The sequence below is a fragment of the Canis aureus genome, chromosome 5 (genome assembly GCF_053574225.1).
Source record: "Canis aureus isolate CA01 chromosome 5, VMU_Caureus_v.1.0, whole genome shotgun sequence".
In the NCBI taxonomy this organism is placed as follows: domain Eukaryota; kingdom Metazoa; phylum Chordata; class Mammalia; order Carnivora; family Canidae; genus Canis; species Canis aureus.
Window position 1 is genome coordinate 53,123,955 of NC_135615.1, and position 22,931 is coordinate 53,146,885.

Consider the following 22,931-nt stretch of genomic DNA (forward strand, 5'->3'; position numbering starts at 1 on the left):
CCTCGCTCGTTCATGCCCCATCTTCCATTCACTGTCAGGAAGGGCAGCCTCCGAAGAGCCACTTCAACTCAGCCCGACATCGGCAGAGACTAGTGGACCCAGCTGCTTCAAAAGTGAGTGTGTCCCGTCGCCCCAGGCGGCAGGTGTGCGTGGGGGTGTGGTTCCTCTGTGCAAAATGAGGTGGTGGGTTTTTACATGTGCTGGTGAATGTGAAGGCCTACGAGGAAGCAAAGTCTGCTGTATTAATTCAAGACCATGCATACCAGTGCAGTTGTGGGTTTGACAACCAGCCCTGAAAACCATCAGAACCCTGATAGGTAGTATTTGCTGGTTTCTGTGGGTACTCCTACCACAGCTGGCTTTCAAGTGCCGCTGTGACAAAGCTGACCTCACAGCTGGGAAGAGATGGACGCCATGTAGAGCACCGGTACATAGTTTTTCCTACCCTACAGATGAACTTGATATTAAATCCTAGTAAAATATAGCAAAAGAAATCAGAAGTCGAATCAGTTTTGATTATCTTTTACCTTTGTTTCCAATAGAATGTATTTCATTATAAGTTTAGATATTTCTAACTCTTAATAATGACTGTGTTTAAACAGCTGACTTGTACAGCTCCTGAAAACTCACAACTTGGTGAGGGGAGGCCTCCAGGGCCATAGTTAGTGTTGTGTACCGGTTGGGAATACTCAGTCCAATTCGGTCATGCTCAGCTCTTCCCTTGATCTTAGTCAGAAGGCCAAGAAGCGATGGGTCATGCTCAACCCTTATGCTCTGTTTGATGAATAGCAGTAGCCACAGAAAAGTGGGTGAGGTTTTGGGTTAAGGCTTGCTAACCCCACACATCTCAGGTAAGTCACGGGCCAGTCCTGCTGCACACGGATTTGCATTGACAAACATGTACTAGCAAATAGGCACAAAGCGTCTTGCACCCTGTCAAATAAACCCAGGGAGGGATCCCTGGGTGGCGCAGCGGTTTGGCGCCTGCCTTTGGCCCAGGGCGCGATCCTGGAGATCCGGGATCGAATCCCATGTCAGGCTCCCGGTGCATGGAGCCTGCTTCTTCCTCTGCCTGTGTCTCTGCCTCTCTCTCTCTCACTGTGTGCCTATCATGAATAAATAAAAATTAAAAAAAAAAATAAAAATAAACCCAGGGAAATCCCTACTCTCTGGCCTCTGAAGTCCTCCAACCAAATCTGTTCGGAAAGTTCCACTCAAGGTCGATGACCTGACAGCTTTCCACAGGCAGGGTTCTCTCACGCTTGTAGTGGGCATCCAGCAACAGGGCTCCTCTAACCCAGTTCCTAGACATGAGGCTATAGAGCATTTGGTTCTCAGGGGCCAATCCTGAGGGTACAAGTTATAGGCTCCCTAGATCCTTAACACTGTTCATGCAAGGGTGAAGAATGTCTTTAGATTGATTTTGCCCACTTACCCTAAATACCTCTAGTTTCAATGATGACTGCCTGTTTGTTAACATCCATCATGCCAATCAGGGAGCCACTGATTTTCATTTCAGCACTGAAAGCCTATTTCATTATGCCACTTGGCAAACTCTCTAGGGTTAACTGAAATGTATATGCCTCTTATGTAATACTAGTTGACCACTCTGGGGGAGTAAATTGTGATCAGGGCCACTGACTATACAGGGGATAATTTAAACCAACATAGAAAACCCCAGTGCCTCTGGTAAAGTATTTGAAAGTGAACTCCAGGATCCGTAACCCTGTGTTACATGTATTAAGTGCCTAGAGTGCCCCCTCCCCAAGCTCTCCAGATAATTCGCTTTGGCTCATAATCCTTATGATGGAGTCTTGGAAGTTCTCTTGGTGTGGGAGGGGAAGATATAAACCAGCTTTGAATAAGTTGGATGGTTTCATGTAAGGTGAATTTTGGTGAAGGAGAGCACAGCTCCAAGTATACCAGGTCTTTCACGCCTAAGGACTCCACTCAGCACGTGCTTTGGTTCCTCTTTCTTTTATCCTGTATTCATTTCATTCTCCCTTGACATTTCAGAAATACTGTGCCTTACCATGTAGTGTGTTATTATATTACACTCTAAGTTAGCTAATTTTCTTTTAATGCTGAAGAAAATTGTTTTGTTGTTTTATTTTGAGCGAGAACCCTTCCCTTCCAGATAGAGTTTAAGAGGAAAGTCACTAAACTACTGTAAAGAAGTCATCTGGTGCTTTAATGTGCTATGTGAATAGGTTCAACCATGTTACCTAGTAGGTTTTAAAGGTCAACTCCTTTCTCGCCCCAAATACGGCAGTACTAGAAATTTGAGAAGGGCCTAAGAATCTTTCCTAGCATTAAGATGTGTTGGGGGAAGCCACTGTTAGCTGTGTGGGTATGTTACTTGGACGATAAATAGTAAATGGAAATGTGTGCCTGTGTAGCCAGTGACCTTTCATTATAAGCACATTGCTTTAGAATCTGTGGTGTATCATTTTCAATTCAATAACCCGAGCTGCAGTAAAGAACCCTTGCAAATTATAGGTGCCCATGTTGTGGGGGGTCAGAAACAATTTATGGTAAACCAGCTGCCAAATCTTCTGAGGGCATTGATTTTGTTCTGAGTCGGTGTTGTGTAATCTCAAGAGAAGTGTGCTCAGCTAGAAATGTTTAGTTCCCCTGTAGCAATATAGAATATACTAGACTGGGTTGTACTTTGCACTTTGCCATAAGCCAGCTCTTGGGTAGCCACTTACCACGGAGCCTCCGTTGCTCTAGATTTTTCTCCTCTATTAAATGAGAGTATATGAAATGTTCTCTTAATCAAATGGAGCAATTATTTTTCTTTTCCCCTCAAGGCTATTTATAACTAGTCACTTTACCATCTAGTCTGAGGTTTTTGAATGGCATTTCTCAATCCTAAAATCCCTCTACCAATGACATCATTCCTCATTACTTGCAGACCATTATTATTAGGCAGTCTTCTATCACTGTCTTCAGTGGAAGTTAATTTTTAGAACAGAATTGCATTAAAGCTATGGGGAAAATATGGACCAGACATAGGGGCTCATTGTCTGCTCAAGGAGTTGGTGCTTTTTTTTTTTTTTTTTTTTTTTTTTAGCTTGGGGTTTTTTTTCCCCCTCTTAGAAAGCTTTTTGGTGCTCTAAGTATAGGAAAACAAGCTTTTAAATCTGTTTTATTTGAATAAGAGGAAAGGGTTAGGAAGAAATCAAGGGTAAGTAATCTGCCTCTGATTGGCTAAGCTTGTCCACTGGGAGTTTCTAAATATTTGCTTTCACTTTGAGAATATGCTCACCTGTCTCTCCCCCAGTATGAATGCTGTAACACTGTAAATGAACAAAGAATGAAGCAAAACGGGCGATAGGAATAATAGTTCAAAGACCGCAGAGCAGTTATTGTGGAGTGGTAAAGGCCTCTGTTAAATAAAAATCAATTTGCTATGGAAGCACCAGGGACACGATCTGGGGAGACAGGAGGTACACAAGGCAAGAACACAGGAGAGTACAGAGGATTACTTTTCAAATCCTCTGGCATTTCTGCCCAAAAGGATGATGAAGATTTATTCTAGATGAGCTGTCGTCTTCCATTGGAAGCTTTGCTGATTCAGAATAAATAGGTTCATAAAGATTGTACTTACAGTTCGAGCTTGTGAGAGTAAATAGGGGTTCAAAACCAGAAAAGGTATTGTAACATTCTATCTTCCTTTAAAAAACAAACCGAATGACCTGAATGCCCTGGTAATCCAACTACCAAAAACCCGCATACAATTCTAAACTATGTTGTGGTAGTCTGCTGTAGGGCCTGAAAATCCTTTATACTAATTCCCAGCAATTTTTCCTACCTTTTTCTAATGAGAATAAGGTTTATAAAACGTGGACTGCCCTGCTGGGAAAATCAGCCCAGAGCCATCTCAGAGCAGATGGTCTTCTTTTCTCATGACCATAAACATTTTAGAATTGATCTTTTTTTTCTTTTCATTTTTTACCTATGTGAAGAGTAAATGTCTTTGAGACCTTAGAAACCCACTGTTGAGAGGGGACAAGAAGCTATGCTGAGTTCACAGTTGCATAGATGAAGTGGGATAATGACAATAGGAATCAGGGCATCGTGTTTCTGTCTGTAGTAGCAGAAAAAATCGGTTGATTTTTTTTTTTTTTTTGAGCAGTGAGGAGTTTGGTTTTAAAATGTCTACATTTTGAGTTTTGTTATGCATTGGGTTTCTGGATGGTGATGAACACCTAGTCCCAGGAATTTCAACTGTTAAAGAATAATTTCCTTTTTGGAGGATGTAGTATTTGTTACTCTATTTAAGGATGTTGGAAGATGGGGAAGGGGTCGGGAAGACCAGGTGCCATAATTATTCTTGGAGTATTTTAGTCACATAAAGTGTCATATTATGGGTGGGTTTTTTTGTTTTGTTTTGTTTTTGCCAAGGCTAAAAGAGATGGTTGATTTCTATCAGAAATTTTTGAGGTAGTTTATGGTTTGTGTTTGTCTGTTTTGACATCAGCCATCTACAAATTACCTTTGGCCCAGTTAAAATGAATGTGAATCCATATCCGAAACTTATTAGCTGTGACTTTGGGCCAGTTATTTAATCATCTGAAGAAAGCCTCAGTTTCCTCACCCGAAAATGGAGAAACAAAATAATATCCCTCTATCAGATTGTTTTGAGTTCTAAATGAGAGATAATGTGTAAAAGTTTTTCCCACACAGCCAGTTAAGGAATATCAGACAAATCAGAGCTATCCTTTAAATTATGATTACTGTTGTCATGGTAACTAGTTAATAATGAATTCAAGTGGAATTTTTCTCTTATTTTATAAAATAAAGGGTTAGGACCAGATGATTTTTGGGGAGTAAAATGTCTGCATTGTTAAAAGTCTGTTCTGCTCATGAATGCATACCATGCACTCAGCTGTATGTTAGGCGTGGAGGGAATAATTTGCAGGATCGGGTGCTTACCTTCAAAAATGTAATAAAATTAGCAAATAAAATAAGTAAAGCTGAGGCAGTAATAAATTGTATGGTAAACAGGATCAGTGTGGTATTGGGTATTGATTTTGAATTGAGGGAGATCTGTGAGCAGCAGTCAGAAAAGATTTCCTAGAGCTTGTGAGTTTTCATCTAGACCTTGAAGGAGGAACAGGACACTGTTAGCAGTGTGAATGCAGATGTGAACGTTCCGTAGTGCACACAGGAAAGTTGTGTGGCAGCCCGGAATGGAGGGAGTGTGACCTGAGGTCGATGTGCAAGGTATGCCCTTGACGTGACCCTCCGTGACGGGATATGCACAGGCTTTGAGGTCAGGCAGATGTGCAAGAGCTGTGGGACCAAGAAGTCTCTTCTTTCGGCATCAGCACGCTGGGGGCATGACATTACCTCCCTCATTAAGAAGGTGGTTGTCCTAAAATAACCTGGTGTGGCTAATCCATGGAGTAATAACGCTGTTTGGGGGAGTCAGCTGGAAGTTCTTAGTTAACCTAGGCAGGGTCTGCCCTGTGACCTCGACATCTCCATCTGGAAAAAGTGGCCTGTGTCCAAGGACGTGTGCACAGATGCTTCTGGCAGCACTGTTGGTGTTCCAGAAAGTTTAGGGTTACTGTGGATGTAGGCAGTTGAGAGAGTGACTGGGAAAGTAGGGTGGATGGCTTCCTGTAATGTCCAGCAGATAGAAGCAGCCGCCTGGGTTGGAGGTGGGGGACCCACAGCAATGAGGGCAGAGCCTAAAATATGTCTCTGTGTGAAAACAAGGTTAAAAATTCAGTTCTACAGTACCACACTTTTATCATCAATTAAAAATACAGGCACACCAGGGGCACCTGGGTGGCTCTGTCGGGTAAGCATCTGACTCTTGGTCTCAGCCCAGGTCTTGATCTCAGGGTCGTGTGTTCAAACCCCATGTTGGGTTCCATGCTGGGCATGGAGCCTACTTAAAAAAAAAATACATGCACACAATAAAATTGACATTTTCCAGGAGTTCATGCAAATAGCTAGATATCCATCTGGGGCCTTAGAAAGGTTGCTTGGCACAGAAATGGAAAGTATTGTCGAGTATGTAAGCCGACAGGTGGAGTCCTGTGCTCTGGGCCGAGCGGTGTGATTAACTCTGTCCCATCCCCTACCCTCGAATCTCCCCAAGCAAGAACACGTAGGCCAGGAGACAGGTTAGAAGGGAGACGCACGTGCGGCCAGAGCACAAGCAGCCTGGTGTGAGGGAGATTTAGCTGATGCTTATGCAGCCCGGGCATGTGCCCCATGTGGTCCCAGGTCCTTGACACACCGGACCAACCCCTGTATCCCTCACGACGACCTTGGGGGGTAGTACTTGGCAGGCGAGGAAGTGAAAGCAGGGTGAGGTTCAGTCGCCTGCACGAGATCACACAGCCAGGAAAACAGGAGGCCACATTCAAGCCCGGTCAGCCTGGCTTGGGCTCCCTGTTCTTCACCAAGAAGCCTTGCTGCCTCGTGATGGGTATAACTGAAGTGGGGAGGGAGGGATAGACGCTTCCCCCCACGTGATGCCCTTGGCACATGCCTGGCACTTGCAGCTGCGTGGACAAGTGTGTTTTTTTTTTTTAAATTGCTTATGTTTGGTATGTCCACGTGTGCAATACTTTTTATTAAAGTATGATACACATTCAGAAGTATGCAGCTCGGTGAATATCCACAAACTGAACAGTCCTGGGCAACCAGCAAAGCACCCCCAGATCGAGAAACAGAACAGGATGGGCCACCTGCTACACAAAAGCTTTTGTCATTTTTACTGGGCCCTCAGTTATGGTGGCTGCAGAGCAGAATCGTGCAACCTATGAGCCTTCAAAAGCAAAACACAAGAGAAATATAACACGTTCCAAAACGTGTCACTGCAGCTATTGGATGTTTCCAAAGAATAGGGAAAAACAAAACAAAAACAAAAACCCTACCTCTTCATTGATTTGACCACAGTTAGTTGCTTCTGTTAAGACCGGCTGAGGGGCGTAGACGACTCACGAAGGAAAGCAGAGGAGGCTCTCCCTGAATTTAAGGCGACCTCCTGTTGACGAGAGCAGAGCACACACTGAGCAGCCGGTGTCAGATATGAATAGATGGGTAAAGGCCTCTGTGGTTTGGATCCTAAGGAAAGCCTTGCAACAGGGGGATGAAGGCTCTTCTCCCTTCTCCCCTCTCCCCTCTTAGGGTTGGTGGTTGTTGTTGTTTTTACCTCTACTGGGCAACTGTCTTTGAAGTTCATTCTCACTCAACTCATGGGCCCCAATTGACAGGGCACAGCTAGGACAGCAGACATCACACCCAGAGCCTAACTTCTTCCCGCATTACGAATGATGGATTGCCTTTCTTCATGGCCAAGAAGAAGCCTTTGTTGAATTTGGGGACCACACTCCTATGGCGCTCTTCTGCTTGGCAGCCTGTGCAGGATTGTTCTCTGCCTTTGGCAGGACTGCCTGGAAAGTTCCCGAACCTTGTGCAGGTTCCTGAGCCGAGTACAAGGGGAAGCCAGGATGCAGACCCGGTTACTCCCTGTACATAGCCTCTGTGTCAGGTGCTTTGTCAGCACCAGCTTTAGAAAGAGGGGCTGTGCCTCTTTCCTAGGGGATGCCCTAGACCAGCCAGTATTTCTCAGGGTTCACAAGGAAGGCAGCCCCTCTCCTGAAGGGGATCATCTTTTTGCCTCAAGTGTCAGATGCATCCTTTGGCTTACCTACCACCCTCTTCCACCTGGTAATACGCTACCCTCAATCTCTACTGCTGCGAAGCTGTCGGAAAAGTGTTTTATTCTCCTTATCGTTCCTAAGCGTGTTTCTCCTGATTTATAACGATTTGGACTTCAGTAGAATTCCACACTCCTAACATTTCAACCAAAGAATTGGCAAAAGGTGCCCCCCTTTTTTTGTCAGCCTAACATCTTTCTACATAGACACAGAGGGTAATTTTAAGGAAAGGGGATTCCAATTGCTTCTTCTCTGTGATGCTGTCTACAAGGTGTGATGTCAATCCAGCACTAAAGCATTAAAAATGGCAGTGCTACAACGTGCCTTTTGGAATTCAGTTCCAGTAGAATATGCTTACTGTCCATTTTGTAGTCAGGCTCTGGGATTTAGTGCCATGATTTGAAGGTGAGTACAGCCTGTGGCCTTCTGAAGAATTCCTACCTGGTCTTTTAAAAACACATTTTTACTGAGATGTAACACATATTTTAAGCTTGCTGTTGCCCCACAGATCTTAGATACTCATTCTTCTTCTGTAGGAGTAACACCTCACTACAACGTTCAGATGTCTGTGAACACATGGACTATACCCATGTAACAACCCCCCAGACCACAAAAAACCCAGCTTTGGCAACATCTCAGAAGACCCCTTGTTGCAATTTTCAGAGCGTTTTAGGTTTCTCTTTTTTGTTTTCAGAATCTCATGGCTTTCCTGACACTGTTTTCCAACAGCTGATTTATTATCCAGTAAGTGGTATTTGGTTTTGTTTGCCTTTGTTTTTTGTTTGTTTTGCTTTTTTGTTTTGTTTTTTAAGAAAAGGGTAGGATTGGGCTTCAAAGCACAGGTAAAAAGTAGAAAAAACTTGTAAAGACCACAATCACCGTGGCTTTCAGAATTTCGGTTGCTATAATTTCTTCTTGAAGTCTGTTTGACTGTTGCGGCTGAAAACATTAAGGAGGAAAAAGTAGTTGGGCCCGTGGCTCCTCTCAAACACAGATTCTTATGGCATGATCTTTTTCCTTTTTTTTTTTTTTTTTCTTTCCAGCTGGCAAAGGTTAAGTAAGCATAGGTGCCTTGCATGGTGTGTAGCTCAGCATCTTTTACCCTTAGGTGGATCCCCACCCATCCAAAGGCTTTAAAAAAGTCATAAATTACATTTTGTTGACTTTTCTCAGAGTCATCAGAGTATCAGAGTTGTGCTTGCCAAAGATGTGTATAACAGGTAATTGGACAAAATGAGATTAGCAATTTATTTGGAGGAAGGGTGGAAGAAATCTTTTTAATTTAGAGGTAAAAAGGTCACAGAGTGGGTTAAGTACAGGTTACCCAATTTGGCTCTAGATTTAAGAGGAAGTACTGAAATCATCCCTTTGCCCTCAAGGATTTCGGTATCCTGTGTGCCTCTATAACCCCCTTAGCCATCAGGCAGAAAGAAAAACAGATCAAAACATAAACAGCGACTCTGGAAAAGTAATTTAGACATTTAGCTGGGCTACTCTTATCTTGCCTGGGGATTCTGCTACTCCTGGTAGGGTTTTGGAGGGAGTTTGTTTCGTCACAGTACTTGGGTAGAGCATCCTCAACAGCTGGACACACTTGCTGGCTGATGCTCACTGACTATGATTATTTTGGTAGCTGGACTGCTTATATAGATAACTCTATTGCCTATGTTCACATTTTTACGTTAATTTTTTGGGAGCAGCATACCCTTGCCATTCCCACACTCATATTTACCTGCTTCCCACCTAAAAAAGAGATTTCACTGTGATGTACCCAAGTATGGCTTTCTCTGTGTTTATTTTGCTCAGGAGTCACAGAGCCTCTTGGATCTGTGGATGGATGCCTTCCATCATTTTTTTTTTTTTTTTTGGAAGTCCTAAGTCAGTGTCTTTTCAATTGAATATATCTTCTACCTCATTTTCTCTCTTCTCTTTCTAGGACTTAGTGTATACCCATGTAAGCTGTTTTATACTGTCTCCTGGGTCTTAGATACACGTTTTAGCTTTTGGCTTTGTTTTGTTGAGCTTCTCCTGGTGATTCATTTTGGAAAATATCTGTCATTTTCACTTAAACTTTCCTTTGCTTTGCCCAGTCAGCTGGTAAGTCCATTTCATTCTGGCATCCTGTCTTTCAGTCTCTCTTTTCCCTTTTGTTCTTCATTATAACTGCAGTTTTTACCTCTATACAGAAATGTCCTATGTCTGCATGTTGTCACGCATGTTTTCAACTGTATCCTTTAGCATAGTTATCTTTAAGTCTTAGTCTGATAACACCCAGATCTTGGTTATCTGTGCATCTGTTTACACTGCCCATTTCTCTTATCTGTGGGTCACAGCAGTACCCAGACCTAGCTCAGGTGAATAGTGCAGTGACTCAGCACCCATGCTCAAGTGGTGTGACATAGAAGAGACACACTTTCCCTGGACCTAAATACTGTGCACCTCACTTTCTACTGATTTATTCAAAATGTTTGACCTCCTCAAAATTAGGGACTTCCAAAGAAGCAAAATCTCCTATTTCTCAGATTTCCTTTTCCACTTGGGATATAGACAGTGACAAGAGACTGTTGCTATTACCTTAACAATCAAAACCAGCAAGGTGGGCTAAAATACTGTAGTTAAAAAAATAATAATAATTTAAAAAGCCATGGGCATAAGTAAACCTAAAAAGAAAAGCAAATTCCAGAGAGTGATACACTCTTGAAGCAAGAGGCCCATGGCTAGCTCTCAACCACAGTGAAATGGCGAGGCAGGGAGGAAACAGCCAAACTCCCACTTTTCGTTTCTCATTTTCCTTTATCTCTTCATTCATGTTGTTGAGAGTAATGGTGTCTTGTGACTGCCTACATCCTAAATAGAAATCCAAGGCCCAGAAACAGGAAATATGTTCAGGGAGATCAGGAAATCTACCAGTAGTGAAAAGAGAATAAAGATAAGTCTTGGCCATTGATAACTAGGGGCCCAGCTCTATTATGCCATTGCTGTTATAAACACACGGATGTAGTAATAATTTTTGTTTACTGGGTTTGTCTACATGAACTCTAGGCCTATGGAATACTGGTGTTTTTATGCTTTGTGTTTAATTCTTTAGAGATCTCATCATTGGGATGCACTAGGGGTTGGTTTGTATAGCTCTTGTGTTCAGTCTCCTCTTGGATTAGATGCACTGTCTTGCAAGGTGTTGTAGGGGACACTTGATTGAATTACAGCATAGGTCACCTAGCTGTTCCATCGTTGTACAATACAAGACTGTGAAATTCACAGTGACTGAATATTATGAAGCAGTAGCCTGGTCTCTGCTTTTCTTATGGTCATCCTACCATTGTACTAAAATGAGGGCTCAGTGAAACATGCATTTCTCAAAGCATGTTCTATGCACATGCCTTGAGTGGGGTTTCCCCACACAGTGTTCCATGGACGCATTATTTTAGGGAGCACTGCTGACTGTGCCCCTTGCTCTGGTTAGGTTAAGTGCTACTCATGGGAAAAATCCAGCATCAAGTAAGTGCTCTGCCCTTGTAATGATGTGCTGATCCAGCTTACTTGAATACAGAACCTTTTGTCAAGGAACTTTTTTTTCTGGTCAAGCGATACCCACTAACCAAGTTCTTTGGGAAATGTGAAATTATGTGGGCCCTGTTGCTCTTTATTTCAAGGACTGTGAATAATTCATATTGACTGCCATTCTGTACACCTGGAAAACCTCTTCCCCACTGCTCTCCGATAAGCAGGCTTTCATTTTTGGAGGAAAGAAGAGCTCTAACCCAGAAGGCTCTCCGACGACAGCATTATTGTTTAGAGTTTCCTACTTACAACAGTGTGAATGTTGTAGTGCTATGTCATTGTAGGGTGTACTGGTCTCGGCTGCCTAACTTGTCCAAGGACTGTCCTAGTTTGCCAGTCTAAGAAAATAAGCTAGGTCAGCTGTCATATCCCTCTAAATGAAAAAAGACAGCTAGCTGCCTGGACTGCAATTGGAAGGAAAGGTCAATCAATATATTACCTTTCCTTCGGTGTGTTCTTGCCTGCCGGCTGAGTTGTGCCTTCTCAGTAGTGGTGGTAATGCCTTCTGCTAAATTTTATTTTAACCTTGCAAATAGGTTAAAGGAAGGGCACAGTTAATAACGTCTTACTCTTAGACACGTCTGAGCATATTATTTGGGCTGAATCTTGGCCCCCACCCATCCCCCTCGCCCCAAGCCCGGCTCTGTCTTGTTTAGATGGAGAGTTATGCAGGTAGCTGGTCTTATTTATTGTGGGAATTTCTCCTAGAGCTTGGTCATGCTCTTGCACAAACAGAATGCAAACATTTTTTTGTGATTTTTGACAGTAGCTGGGGATCTATGTGGAATAGGGGTTTTTTCAAAACATTTCTCCGTCAATATGTTTACTCTCCTTCACCAGCCATGCAGTGTGACACGGTGCATCACCAACACTTGAAATAGACTGCAACAGGAGGTCAGAATGGAGCATAGATTTTCCAACACAGCATGTTAGATGAAATGATTTTGTGTACTTTGAAGTGGAAAATTCAATCAGAATTTTCCACACTTTTTAGTTAAAGCAACACTGTTACTTATTGATGAAAGGTAGACTGAGAAAAATACAGAATGCAGAGTCAACAACACATTGAGCATTATTCCTGGTCAGAGCAAGAAATACCTTTTCATTTGTAATTTAATGAAAACTTACACATGGTAAAAAAAAAAAAAGAGTCTGCTTAAAATATGCACAATAGAATGCTTGGAACATATGCTGACTAGTTTAGCATGTGCGTGGATAAAAATGGAATCTGGCTTTTTAAGGAAGTTTGGTTTCCATTGAGATGGACTTCATGCTTGATACATGGCATTTACAACTGCCTAGGTGATCTGTTTTGGCTTAGTCTTAAAGGAGCAGAGCTCATTTGGAAAGCACCTGAGAGTATCAATAAGCAATGCAAAGATGGACTCTTTAACCTTTCATTTAAGCAGGCTCAGAGACTATTTAAATTTATCACTGGATTTTATCTGTCCTTTGGTGCACAGAAGATACATCAGCATAACTACCTATTATGTAGATGGACACTTTATACTTTTAAATTGCCAAACCTTAAGGTTGCCATGTCAGATTTGTGCATGAATATTTAAAATAGAATAATCACCCAATTTTAGCCTGCTCGATGTATGCCAGTCACTTTTCTAGGTACTTTATGTGTGTTATTTCACTGAATCCTCACAGTAACACCAGGAGCTATTATTACCTATAATTTCAGTGAGAAGAGAGAGCCACAGAGAAGTTAAGTACTTGCCCAAAGAACATACTCCTAGCTAGTTTTTTTTTAACGTATTTGAGACACACACAAAGAGAGAGAGAGAGAGAGAGAGAGCAGGGGGAGGGGCCAAGGGAGAGGGAGACAAGCAGACTCCCAGCTGTGCAGGGAGTTTGGTGCAAGGCTTGATCTCAGGGCCCTGAGATCATGACCTGAGTTGAAATCAGTTGTGGGATACTTAACCGACTGAGTCACCCAGGTGCCCCTCCTAGGCCAGTATTCTGATCCCTTCTGGCTGGTTGCCTCTCTGAGGCACATTCATCCTGCTGAGCCTGGGCTTGTGTGGGTTATCAGCTTGCTTCAATCAGCATATAGCATTCAACACAGAGGATTTTTATATGTACATTCTTTCTTTAAAAGAGACCTATAATCTCTTCGGTGTGGAATCTATAAAGACCCAAACTTGAAAAAAAAACAGAAGAGTGGTGGTTACCGGGGAGCTGAGAGTATGAAGAGTTGTGGTTTGAGTACATCCTTGAAACCGATGGATAAATAAGTCCTGGACAGCTAATATACAGTGCAGGGCTTATAGACCATGAGACTGTATTATAAACATGGAACAGGCTGGGAGACTGGATCTTAATTGTTCCTCCCACCAGAGGAAATAGTAGGTACAGGACACAATAGAATGTGGCAACCATATTGCAATATGAGGTATCAAGTCCATGTGTTGCACAGCTTAAAGATGTCCTATGTCAATTTTATCTCAATAAAAAAAGATCGAATTCCTTTACAGTCTGTCTTACTTAGGTACTGTTTTTTGCTGTTGTTGTTCAGATAAATAATTCAGCGTAATTAAGTTTATTTTTTTTAAAACTAGCATTTAACAGTGATAGAACCCTTTATAAGCATTAGTGTAAATTCATGTGGCTTCGAAAGATAGTTCAACTGCCTGTAACTATGTTCTCTTTAATGATCTAAAGTTAATTCCCCCTCTTTGTTCGTGATCTTGTATAGTCAGGTTTTTTTTTTTTTTAAAGATTTATACACTGTAGTTTCTGTTGAGATAAGGATATGACTATTTCAATATCCTACACATATGTCTTGTCAGCTTTTACTGTTATTGTTGTTTGCTTTCATTCAATAGACGGTGAGTCCAAAATTAACTGTCAGTTTCGGGTTTCCAAGGTAGTCCAGTGTAACCCATCATGAGAACACAAAGCTTCTGTGTGATATAATAAGCATATCAATACAGTAAGGTCTATTATGCTTCTGATTTTTCAGAGGAAGAACCTAATTAATGTAGTACAAACTAAAGTGGAAACCACTTAAGTTCACCCCTGAATTACAAATGGTGACATTCGCATATTATAAAGGGAAAATCTTCCTTCTTGGAAATTGCTTTATTTTTTCAGTCAACAAAAATGAGAGGCCACCGTACGAAAACTTTCTTAGGTCTCAAATTTAAACATGTAGTCCTCGTGATCCAAAAAACATCACAAGGGATCACTTTGACTTTGAGAGAAGGATTCTATCTTTGCAATGAGAACAGAATTCAATCTTTGGGAAGAAGCAATTAAAAACCCAAAGCCTTTTATTGCTTTTGATGCTTAAAAAAAAAAAAAGGCGAAAACTTCACTGCACTGTAATATTTTCTGCTAATTAACTGTCACAAATGTGATGCCGTTACGTTTGGAGTCTCTTTGGTTAACTTCAAAGTCATTAACACACACTGTGCAGCCCTCCCAAATCTGTTTTGAAAAAAGGAACCACGTCGACGGATCTGTAATCAATGTTGTCAAAGTTTTGGTTTCTCGTAGAATCTAATCTTAATTGAAAGAACATTTGGTCATTTTCTCTGGGTAACGAACACCAGCCCTTCTAGTGCTCATAGTTGATGGTGCCCAGGTTGTCTTGACACCTCATGTGCCTTTGGATACACTGCTCCAAAGGTGACTTGGAAAGTTCAGTATGAGCTCTTTTTGGAGAGTATCAGGAATATACTTAACTGTAAATAACACTAATAGTTTAAACAAATAAGGATTTATTACATCTCACATAAAAATGTTCACCAGTTGAACATTGGAACAGTCCACGGCTGATAGACTATGGAAACGAGGTCAGTTAGCCTTCCCTGGTCTTTGCTCTGCTGTCCTTAACATGAGGTCTCTGACCTTGAGCAAATCACAGTATAACTTTTCCAAAACTCAGTTTCCTCTCTGAAAAAACATGGTGGTCACGCTTTCTGTAATTGCAGGGCTGGAGTGAGTCTTTGGGGAAATCCCGTATGAGAAAACATGAAGCTCAGTGCCCAGCACTTGGTTGGTGGCACTGAGGCAGCAGGCACGGCAGGGCCGGTTTTCGTGGTGGTTACACAGGGGATGGTGTGAAGTAGGAAATAGGAGATACCTTACCTCATGTTCATCAGTCTTGGGGCTCCCAATTCCAGCATCTTCTATTATTTGAAAGAGCACACTGGGGGAAATAATTTTAAAAGTCACATACCGTACCCTTTAACAAATAGGACCTATTACTTACTAAGTAAAATATATCCCCTGCAAGCCAATTGTTTATTTTTTTCTGTGACCTCTTCACAATAAATTTCAGTACCATTAAAGGCTTAAGTCACATTATTGATTATTTGAATATGTGTGTCATTAATCTTCCATCACCCTCGTACATTTTATATGTACATTTTAAGTGTCGTCTTTTGCATTTAGATGGAGAAGAGTGTCAGAAGAAAGCAGGCTTGTGGGTATTAGCTTCATTCGGCACTTCAAGAGCTCCCTGGAGCTGATTTGCCAGTAAATTTCTACACTAAAATGGGCTTTCAGAAGAGTGACTGCTAGATAAACTCTAAGGTGTCCTTAGTAAATAAAAATGATTAATCTCGGCTGAATAAATTCTCTATCACTGGTCTGATAGTCTCATCCAATTCTGATTCCTGGTTCTATAAAAAGCCCTTTTCTTTTTGTATTAAGGCTGTCCGTAATTTTAATGGAACCTGTGAATTATTATCTGATTTTTAAGAATTGGTTCATAAAAGGATATTGATTCTTTGAATTAAGGGCAGTTGAAATATTGTTTATGGGCAAACTGGTCTCCTTTGATCGAACCTGGAAGCTACTGTCAAGAAAACTTATCTTCAATTGGTGTTAGGTACACTTTTTAAAAAATGACCACAACTCTTTATAATTGCCTCTGGATCGGACAGTGACGTGAGTGTGGGAATGCCAGGGGGCCAAGAGGTAAAAGTGAAGATCCATGAAGCAGGGTTCTTTCTAATTGCTTAATTTTTATTTCCAGTCATAGATATGTTTTCCCGGGTAATGAGAAGATTCTAAAATCAAATAAGGCTTTTGAACATTGAAGTTGTTTGCCAGCTACTGTTCTATTGAAGAATCCTATAGATTTCTACTGATCCTAAGAGGTGTCTCATATCCACTGTATTAACTAGCTTTTTAGAAGCTTATGAACATTGTAGCTTTTATTGATTCCAGGGAATTGTACCCAACAATAAGCAATAAAAGTCGATGGTAACTTTCTTCCCATATAGGGGTGTGCGGATCAATATTTTGAATTTACTATAATTTGCGGGTAATGGATGGAAGAACTGAAAAAATTGCCAAGCTTGGTGGGGCACAGCTGTGCAGTGTTGCCTTTTTATCTAAGCTCACCATAGGTCACAGGCTTCCCCGAGTAACAAGAAGCCTAGTTAAGTGGCAAGGCCGATACACGTATTTATCAAGATCTTCAAAATAACTCTTCTAAGGGGCAAAAAGAAAATCACAAAACTTGTCCACAGTGATCTTAGTTTTATAGTCCTGAAGGATCTCCAAACTTGCACTTGTCTTAAAGGCAATTAAAATTCGAAAGGTCTAGGCTTTTGTGTTTGATCTTCTGCTACAAGCATTTTCCTGATGATTAGGAAGTGTGTGACTTCGCTGAAGCCCAATTGGGCTTCACATCTTCCAGGTGGTTCCAGAACAGTGGCCGAGTTCCACATTGAGAGAGGAGGAGGAGGAGGAGGGGTGGAGAGGTGTTTTGTGCTTCTTTGATCTCCCCTGTTTCTGTGGTTCTCGGAGCTCTTCTCAAGTGCCCCAGGTGCCTCGTCTAATGTGAGTAGTGTGCTCACAGAGCTCTAGCGGACGGTTAGGGACCTCTCGTGTTGGAGACCTGGGCTAAATGCAGGGCCCGTATTCTCATTCATCTTCTTAATACCTTGGGGCAGAAATTGTCATATCCTCATTTTATAATTCAGGAGACTGAGTCCCAGACACGGTAAGGAAAATTTTCAAGGACGCTTTCTAGCCTTGACTTGTATTAGAATACACGCATCTGTGAATCTAGAGCTCGTCTATTTGATCACTGTGAAGTATACAATTAGCTTAAATGAGGCTTTTTTTTTTTTTTTTTTTCTTCTTAGCCTGAAGTTTGGTTGATTCTAGTATGTTCTCTTGTTTGGCCTCTTTTGTTGTGAAGGACTGTGGCTCCTCTAATTGGATCAAAAGGAGTTTCTTTAATTTTGACAAGGACACGCTTTCTCTTGAAAGAAGTAGTCCTTTGTTCTGAGAGGACAAAATGAGTACATAAAATAAAATTGCACCGTGCCGGAAGCTACTAACCCTGGGGAAATAGATGCCCTTTGCTTAGTATACAGTAAGCACTCAGCGAACTGGAGCTGTTGAAGATGTAAGTACTGGCTGTTCCTCAGCACCCCATGTAGGGAAGTGTAGACGCTGACTTTGAAGTAGGTTTCCCTTATATAATACCGAATTGGAAGGCGGTCCGGTTACAAATACCTGCTTCCCAAGCTTGATTTTTCGAAATCAGGGGTCTAACATGTTAGGAAACGTCAGGAACCATCATAATCGGCTGCTAGAGGAAGCTTGTTTCATTTGTTCATTTACTTGGACTTAGCCAGATATTTGACTCATTACACTTTGTCTACTTTCAAAGGTCTGCGTTACAAGTAACGTGTTTTTAGGGCTTGACTTCAAATACAAGCGATGTGTAAGAAACAATTTGTGTGAAATTTGCTTAGAAAGAGCAGCCAGACTCTGTAGCACCCCTTTCTGGGAGTAACTGCCAGCGTGTTGTCCACTCTGAACGCTGCTTGGTGGCCTCCATGAGGTGGGGTCCTGGGACAGACAGACCCTTGGTGAGCATGAAAAATAATTAAACTGCTTTGGACTCTGGCTGATGCGTGTTCAGAGTGCGGCTAAGCCATTCCCCAGCTCTGCGACCTTCTGTGAGCTCCTCGACCTGCCTGTGTCTTGGTTCCGTGGAGGGGAAATGCTGCCGAGGAGGGGACGAGGGGACGTCCGTCACACAGCAGATGCGAGATGCTGCTCTTCAGTGGATGGAGGCAGATGAGCTTAGTGAAGAAGAAACGCTTCTACCCTGTGTGTGCAAACCGTAACGTGGAAAAGGGGGTTTGTGATGACTGATGTCACTTTCAGGTAAGGGAGACCCAGGTGCTGACCCCAGGTGCTGGCCCTTGCCCTTACCTTACACTGGAACTTGATCTCCTGTTCCTGCCCATCAGGGACCCTGTGGTCTCACTTAAATGGTTTTTCTGTCCCCTCGTCCATTCCTTCTGAAAGGTTCTCTGTGCTTTTGGATGGCCCTGTTTTCCTGATCTCTGCGGCACCCTGCCCTTAGCTCCTGAGGTTCTAAATGTTCCCATTAGTTAAGCATTTATTTTCTACACTTTGCGGATCCTGTACACATTAAATGTCTTGAATCTGCTCCTCTCTGACCCCCTCGCCGCCTCTTCCTTGGTCCCTACTCCACCAGGCTTCCCAGGCAACTTTGCCAACCACGTAATTCCTTTCCTGTTTGTCCTAAGCCATCTGATACCCTGGTGGCAGAGTGATCCTTTTTAGATGCAGATTTGACCCATCTTTTTCTCCTCTTTAAAATACTACAAATATTTCTCCTCTTTAAAATTTTAGAGGAGCTCCCTGTTGCCTAAAGGGGGGCTCTTCCAAACACTTTGTGATTTAACCCTGTCTCTGCCTCCACGTTCTCGTCCTGTTGGCAGACAGGACCTTCTACCTTTTTCCTTCCGCCTTCTTTTTCCTTTTTCCCTCTACCTTCAGTGTCCAGCCATTTCAGGCTTATTAAGAGCTCTGTACTGTCTCACTCCATCCTACCTTGCTGTGTCTCTTCCCTTTTCTGGAATACCTCTTCTCTTACCCACTCCTGGGGATGCCTTAAGCCAACTCCCAGATGCTGCTGAAGAAAAACCAGGTGCAGGTAGTAGGTCACTGGAGAATATTTGAACTGCAAGGAACAGAAGACACAAGTTAAACTGGTTCCAACGGTAAAGGGAATCGACTGGCTCATGTATCGTGTATGAAGTCATCACCCAAGACCCAGTTTCTAGCCATCTGTCTTCTCTGCCACCTTCCGTGTCTGTCTCCCCCAGCCATTAGCTTCTTGGGGTTAACGCTCCTTCTTTCTTGCTAGCTCTCTTGGAAGGTGGAGGGAGTTCTTTCCTTGGATCCTGGAAGAAACATTGTTCTGCATCTTCTTTTCCCCAAATTGAATCACATGCCATCTTTGAACCCACTTACTTTGGCCCAACCTAGTGAACTTTGTCATTAGTGTCACTTAACCTGAGCTAAGTCTTGAGGTCAAGTGTAGTGTTGGGTCCGCCAGGTTTTTGTTAGCACAAAGAACAGGTGGGTGGTTGGGTGATAAGCAGTACTGACCCTCTTTACAGAAAACTGATGACCTCCTCCTGTGGTACTTATCGGATACTTGAAAAAGGCCTCTATTCCGGGTTTTTCAACATTCATTTTTGTAGCAAATGAAGCCCTTTATCCCTGGGACCCGGCACAGCACCTCCCACAATGGCCCTTATTAAAAACTACATGATACAATAAAAGACCCCCGTTTGCTTGCTTTGGTCCCTACGTGCGCCCCTTGGCTTCACCCTTGGCAGAAGATTGTGATTTATGTGTTTCTGAAATTACAGACCTCCAAGTAAATGGCTTCACTTTGACTTTGCTCTTCTTTAAAAGGTACCTGTTCACAACCAGTACCTTTCTTCTTCTTCAGAGGAAAGGCTGTCCTCTTTTGTTATTAATTCCAGCCCTCTCTGCATGTGTACTCATTCAGACCCCCTCTCAGTGCCTCACATCACCACCACTCTGCCCCCTGTCTGACATTTTCACAGTGCGTTGTAGGGAGATGAATTGGAACTGGATGACCCTGGTTCAGATTTTGCTACCAGCATCTCCTGGCTTTGTGTCCATGGGCAATTGCTACTCTCCCCTGGGCTCCCAATGGGAAAACGTGGTGAGTGTCCTGTCAGGTGATTATGTTATAAAATTTCTTAGACTGAGTTTTTGAGAAGAATGTACAAAACCAAAAGAGACAGCTAGCCACATTGTGACTTAGAAACCTTGTCTGTAGAAAGAGCCTGTGAGCCTAGTGCCAAGTCATGAGGATGATAGCTGATTGCTTGGGTTCAAAGCCAAACCTGGCAAGAAAGCAGGATGGTAGCCACTTTCTTCTGTTACTAAAAGAAAGCGAGTATGTGTATTTTTTTTTTTTTTTTGAGTATGTGGTTTTGATCAAGGAAAGTTGATAGGAAATTTCACCCAGCGAGCATTTTATGTATACCTTTTCTGGTTGATTTGTTGAACTTTGCTACCACAAATAAATACATGTAAGCGTTTATGGATACAAAAATAGAATGAAACCGAACCTGGAAGAAAGGGACAATCCTTTGAGATTCTCCACCCATCTCACATTCCCCCTGGGGGATTTTAGTCATGCTTTATAGGTTGAATGGGATGAATGCCCAAAGCTATCTGTAGAGGTCTACCTGCTGCTTTTCCAGCTTTACTAGCTTTACTCTACAGGATTTTGATGCAGAAAACCAAGTACTTGATGGGCCGCTGTAGCGTTGCTTGAACATAAGCTGCTGTTGATCACAGCTCTAATTCTAACCCAAGTGTCACATAGTGTGAGCTCAACTGATCTGTGCTTCTGCCCTCACAAAGGACACTCAGAGATGGAGGCCAGAAAAAAGGGAACAAAATCACTTCTTCAGGGGATCCGATTCCCAGATGAATCTATACTCCTAGCTTACTTTACACCCTGCGGGGTAGAGGGAGCTCCACTAGACCTTCCCTTGCCCTCATACTTGCAAAAGAAATAACCAAAAGCCTAAAAATAAAAAGTTCCCTATTGTAATGAGTGCCAGAAAACTAATATATCCCATAAAGGAAAAAGTCCAAAGACAAATGGTTTATGCATACTCATTGTCCTTAAGGGGACTTAAAAATACTGAGGCCACCCGGGTGGCTTAGTTGGTTGAGTGTTCCACGCTTGGCTTCCACTCAGGTCATGATCCCAGGGTCGTGGGATCGAGCCCCTGCCCTGGTGTAGAGCCTGGCTTAAGATTCTCTCTCCCTCCCTCCCTCTTCCTTTGCCCAACCCCCACCTCATGCAACTCATGTGCGTGCTTTCTCTAAATAAATAATTACATACATGCATACTAACCTCCACTAAACAAGTTACACAAACCACTCTCCCTCTAGATCTCCAGGGGTGGGGTTCAGGCATCCATATATATTTTTTTTTTTTGGCATCCATATTTTTAAAAGCTCCCTGGGTGATATTAATGTGTAGCCTGGCTGCGTTCAGAACCACCGCATCTCCTTTTATTTTCTCTCCACTGTCAGCATTTCACATTTGAGTTAAACTGCATAATCTCATAGCTGGTGGCACCTTTTCTTGTGTGCGTAGGCATTTCCCCAGCTAGCTTTTAAATCAGTCATATCTTGTGTCCTCCTCAGGTGCCCCTAACAGTGCCTGATACGTTGCCCCACATCTTGGTTCTTTGAACCCTCTCCCTAAAATTAATGGTTTGTCTGTACGTGCAGAGTGCTTGTACTGCTCAGTGATCTAGTGAGCTTATGAATGACTAGTTCTCCCAGTGTGCTGGTGAAGGGATCTCGTATTCTTCTGTTACTTAAAGAAAGCGAGTATGTGGCTTTGATCAAGGAAAATTGATAGGAAAACCCAGCGAGCATTTTGTGTATACCTTTTCTGGTTGAGGCAGAGACCCAGGTGTGATCACCCTAATACTCAGAGGGAATGGGAACCTGCCAGGAGTGATGAGGGAAAGGTGCACAGGTAGTTAAGATATACTCCCTGGAGGTTGGGCTTGAGTTGAGCATTCAGTTATGGAGATGTCTTAACTGAGGGTGTCCCTGTTTTCTGGGGTTTAATTTCCTGGTTCCTGGGCACCTGGCTTAGTGGTTGAGCATCTGCCTTTGGCTCAGGTCGTGATCCCAGGATCGAGTTCCGCATCAAGCTCCCCTGCATGTGTGTCTGCCTCTCTCTCTGTGTCTCTCGTGAATAAATAAATAAAATCTGCAAAAAAATTTGTTTCCCTGGTTCCTATTTTCTGATCTTGTCTGTGCTTCCATCTTGTCACCTGTGTGAGAACTGGTGTCTACGGAATCTATTGTTTTTATTTGCATTTTTTATTTGTAGCCTTACTCAATTTCTTTTATTATCAAGAACCCCGATGGCTGCATCGTGCAATGTACCATTTAACAACAAGTAGCAAGATTCTCGCCGCCTGCAGATTTTAAATGTTGTGGTGCCCATGACCTTGCATAAACGTGCACTTCTTTCTTTTCTTCTTGTTCTTTTCCTGTCTCAACCAGCCCATGGCTTTATCTACCATCTTAAAGGGTCATAAAGCTCCAAAGTCTATATTCAGCCCCAATGTCTTCCCTGAATCCAGGCTAATAGAAGTCCACCCACCTATTCGGAAATTTCTGTTTGGGATCCTTAGAGTCCTCTTGGATGAAACGTGTCCAAACAAAACTGTTCTGCCCTCAAACTGTATTTGCTCAGAGAGAAAACTTGAGACCCTTCCTTGATTTCTCTCCTATTCCACATCTGGTTCTTTTATAGGCTCTATAAAAATGTTTTTCAACTTGGCTGTCTTCGTGGATGGGCCT

The 22,931-nt window shown here is 42.6% G+C and overlaps 1 protein-coding gene across 1 annotated transcript in view; it reads left to right on the plus strand.

Annotated features, from left to right (window-relative positions):
• MAST4 (microtubule associated serine/threonine kinase family member 4) overlaps nt 1–22,931 on the plus strand; it is a 537,692-nt gene that overhangs the window by 249,251 nt on the left and 265,510 nt on the right. Inside the window, exon 4 of the mRNA XM_077896497.1 lies at nt 39–113. Coding sequence (XP_077752623.1) covers nt 39–113 — 75 coding nt within the window. The remainder of the gene's footprint in view (nt 1–38; nt 114–22,931) is intronic.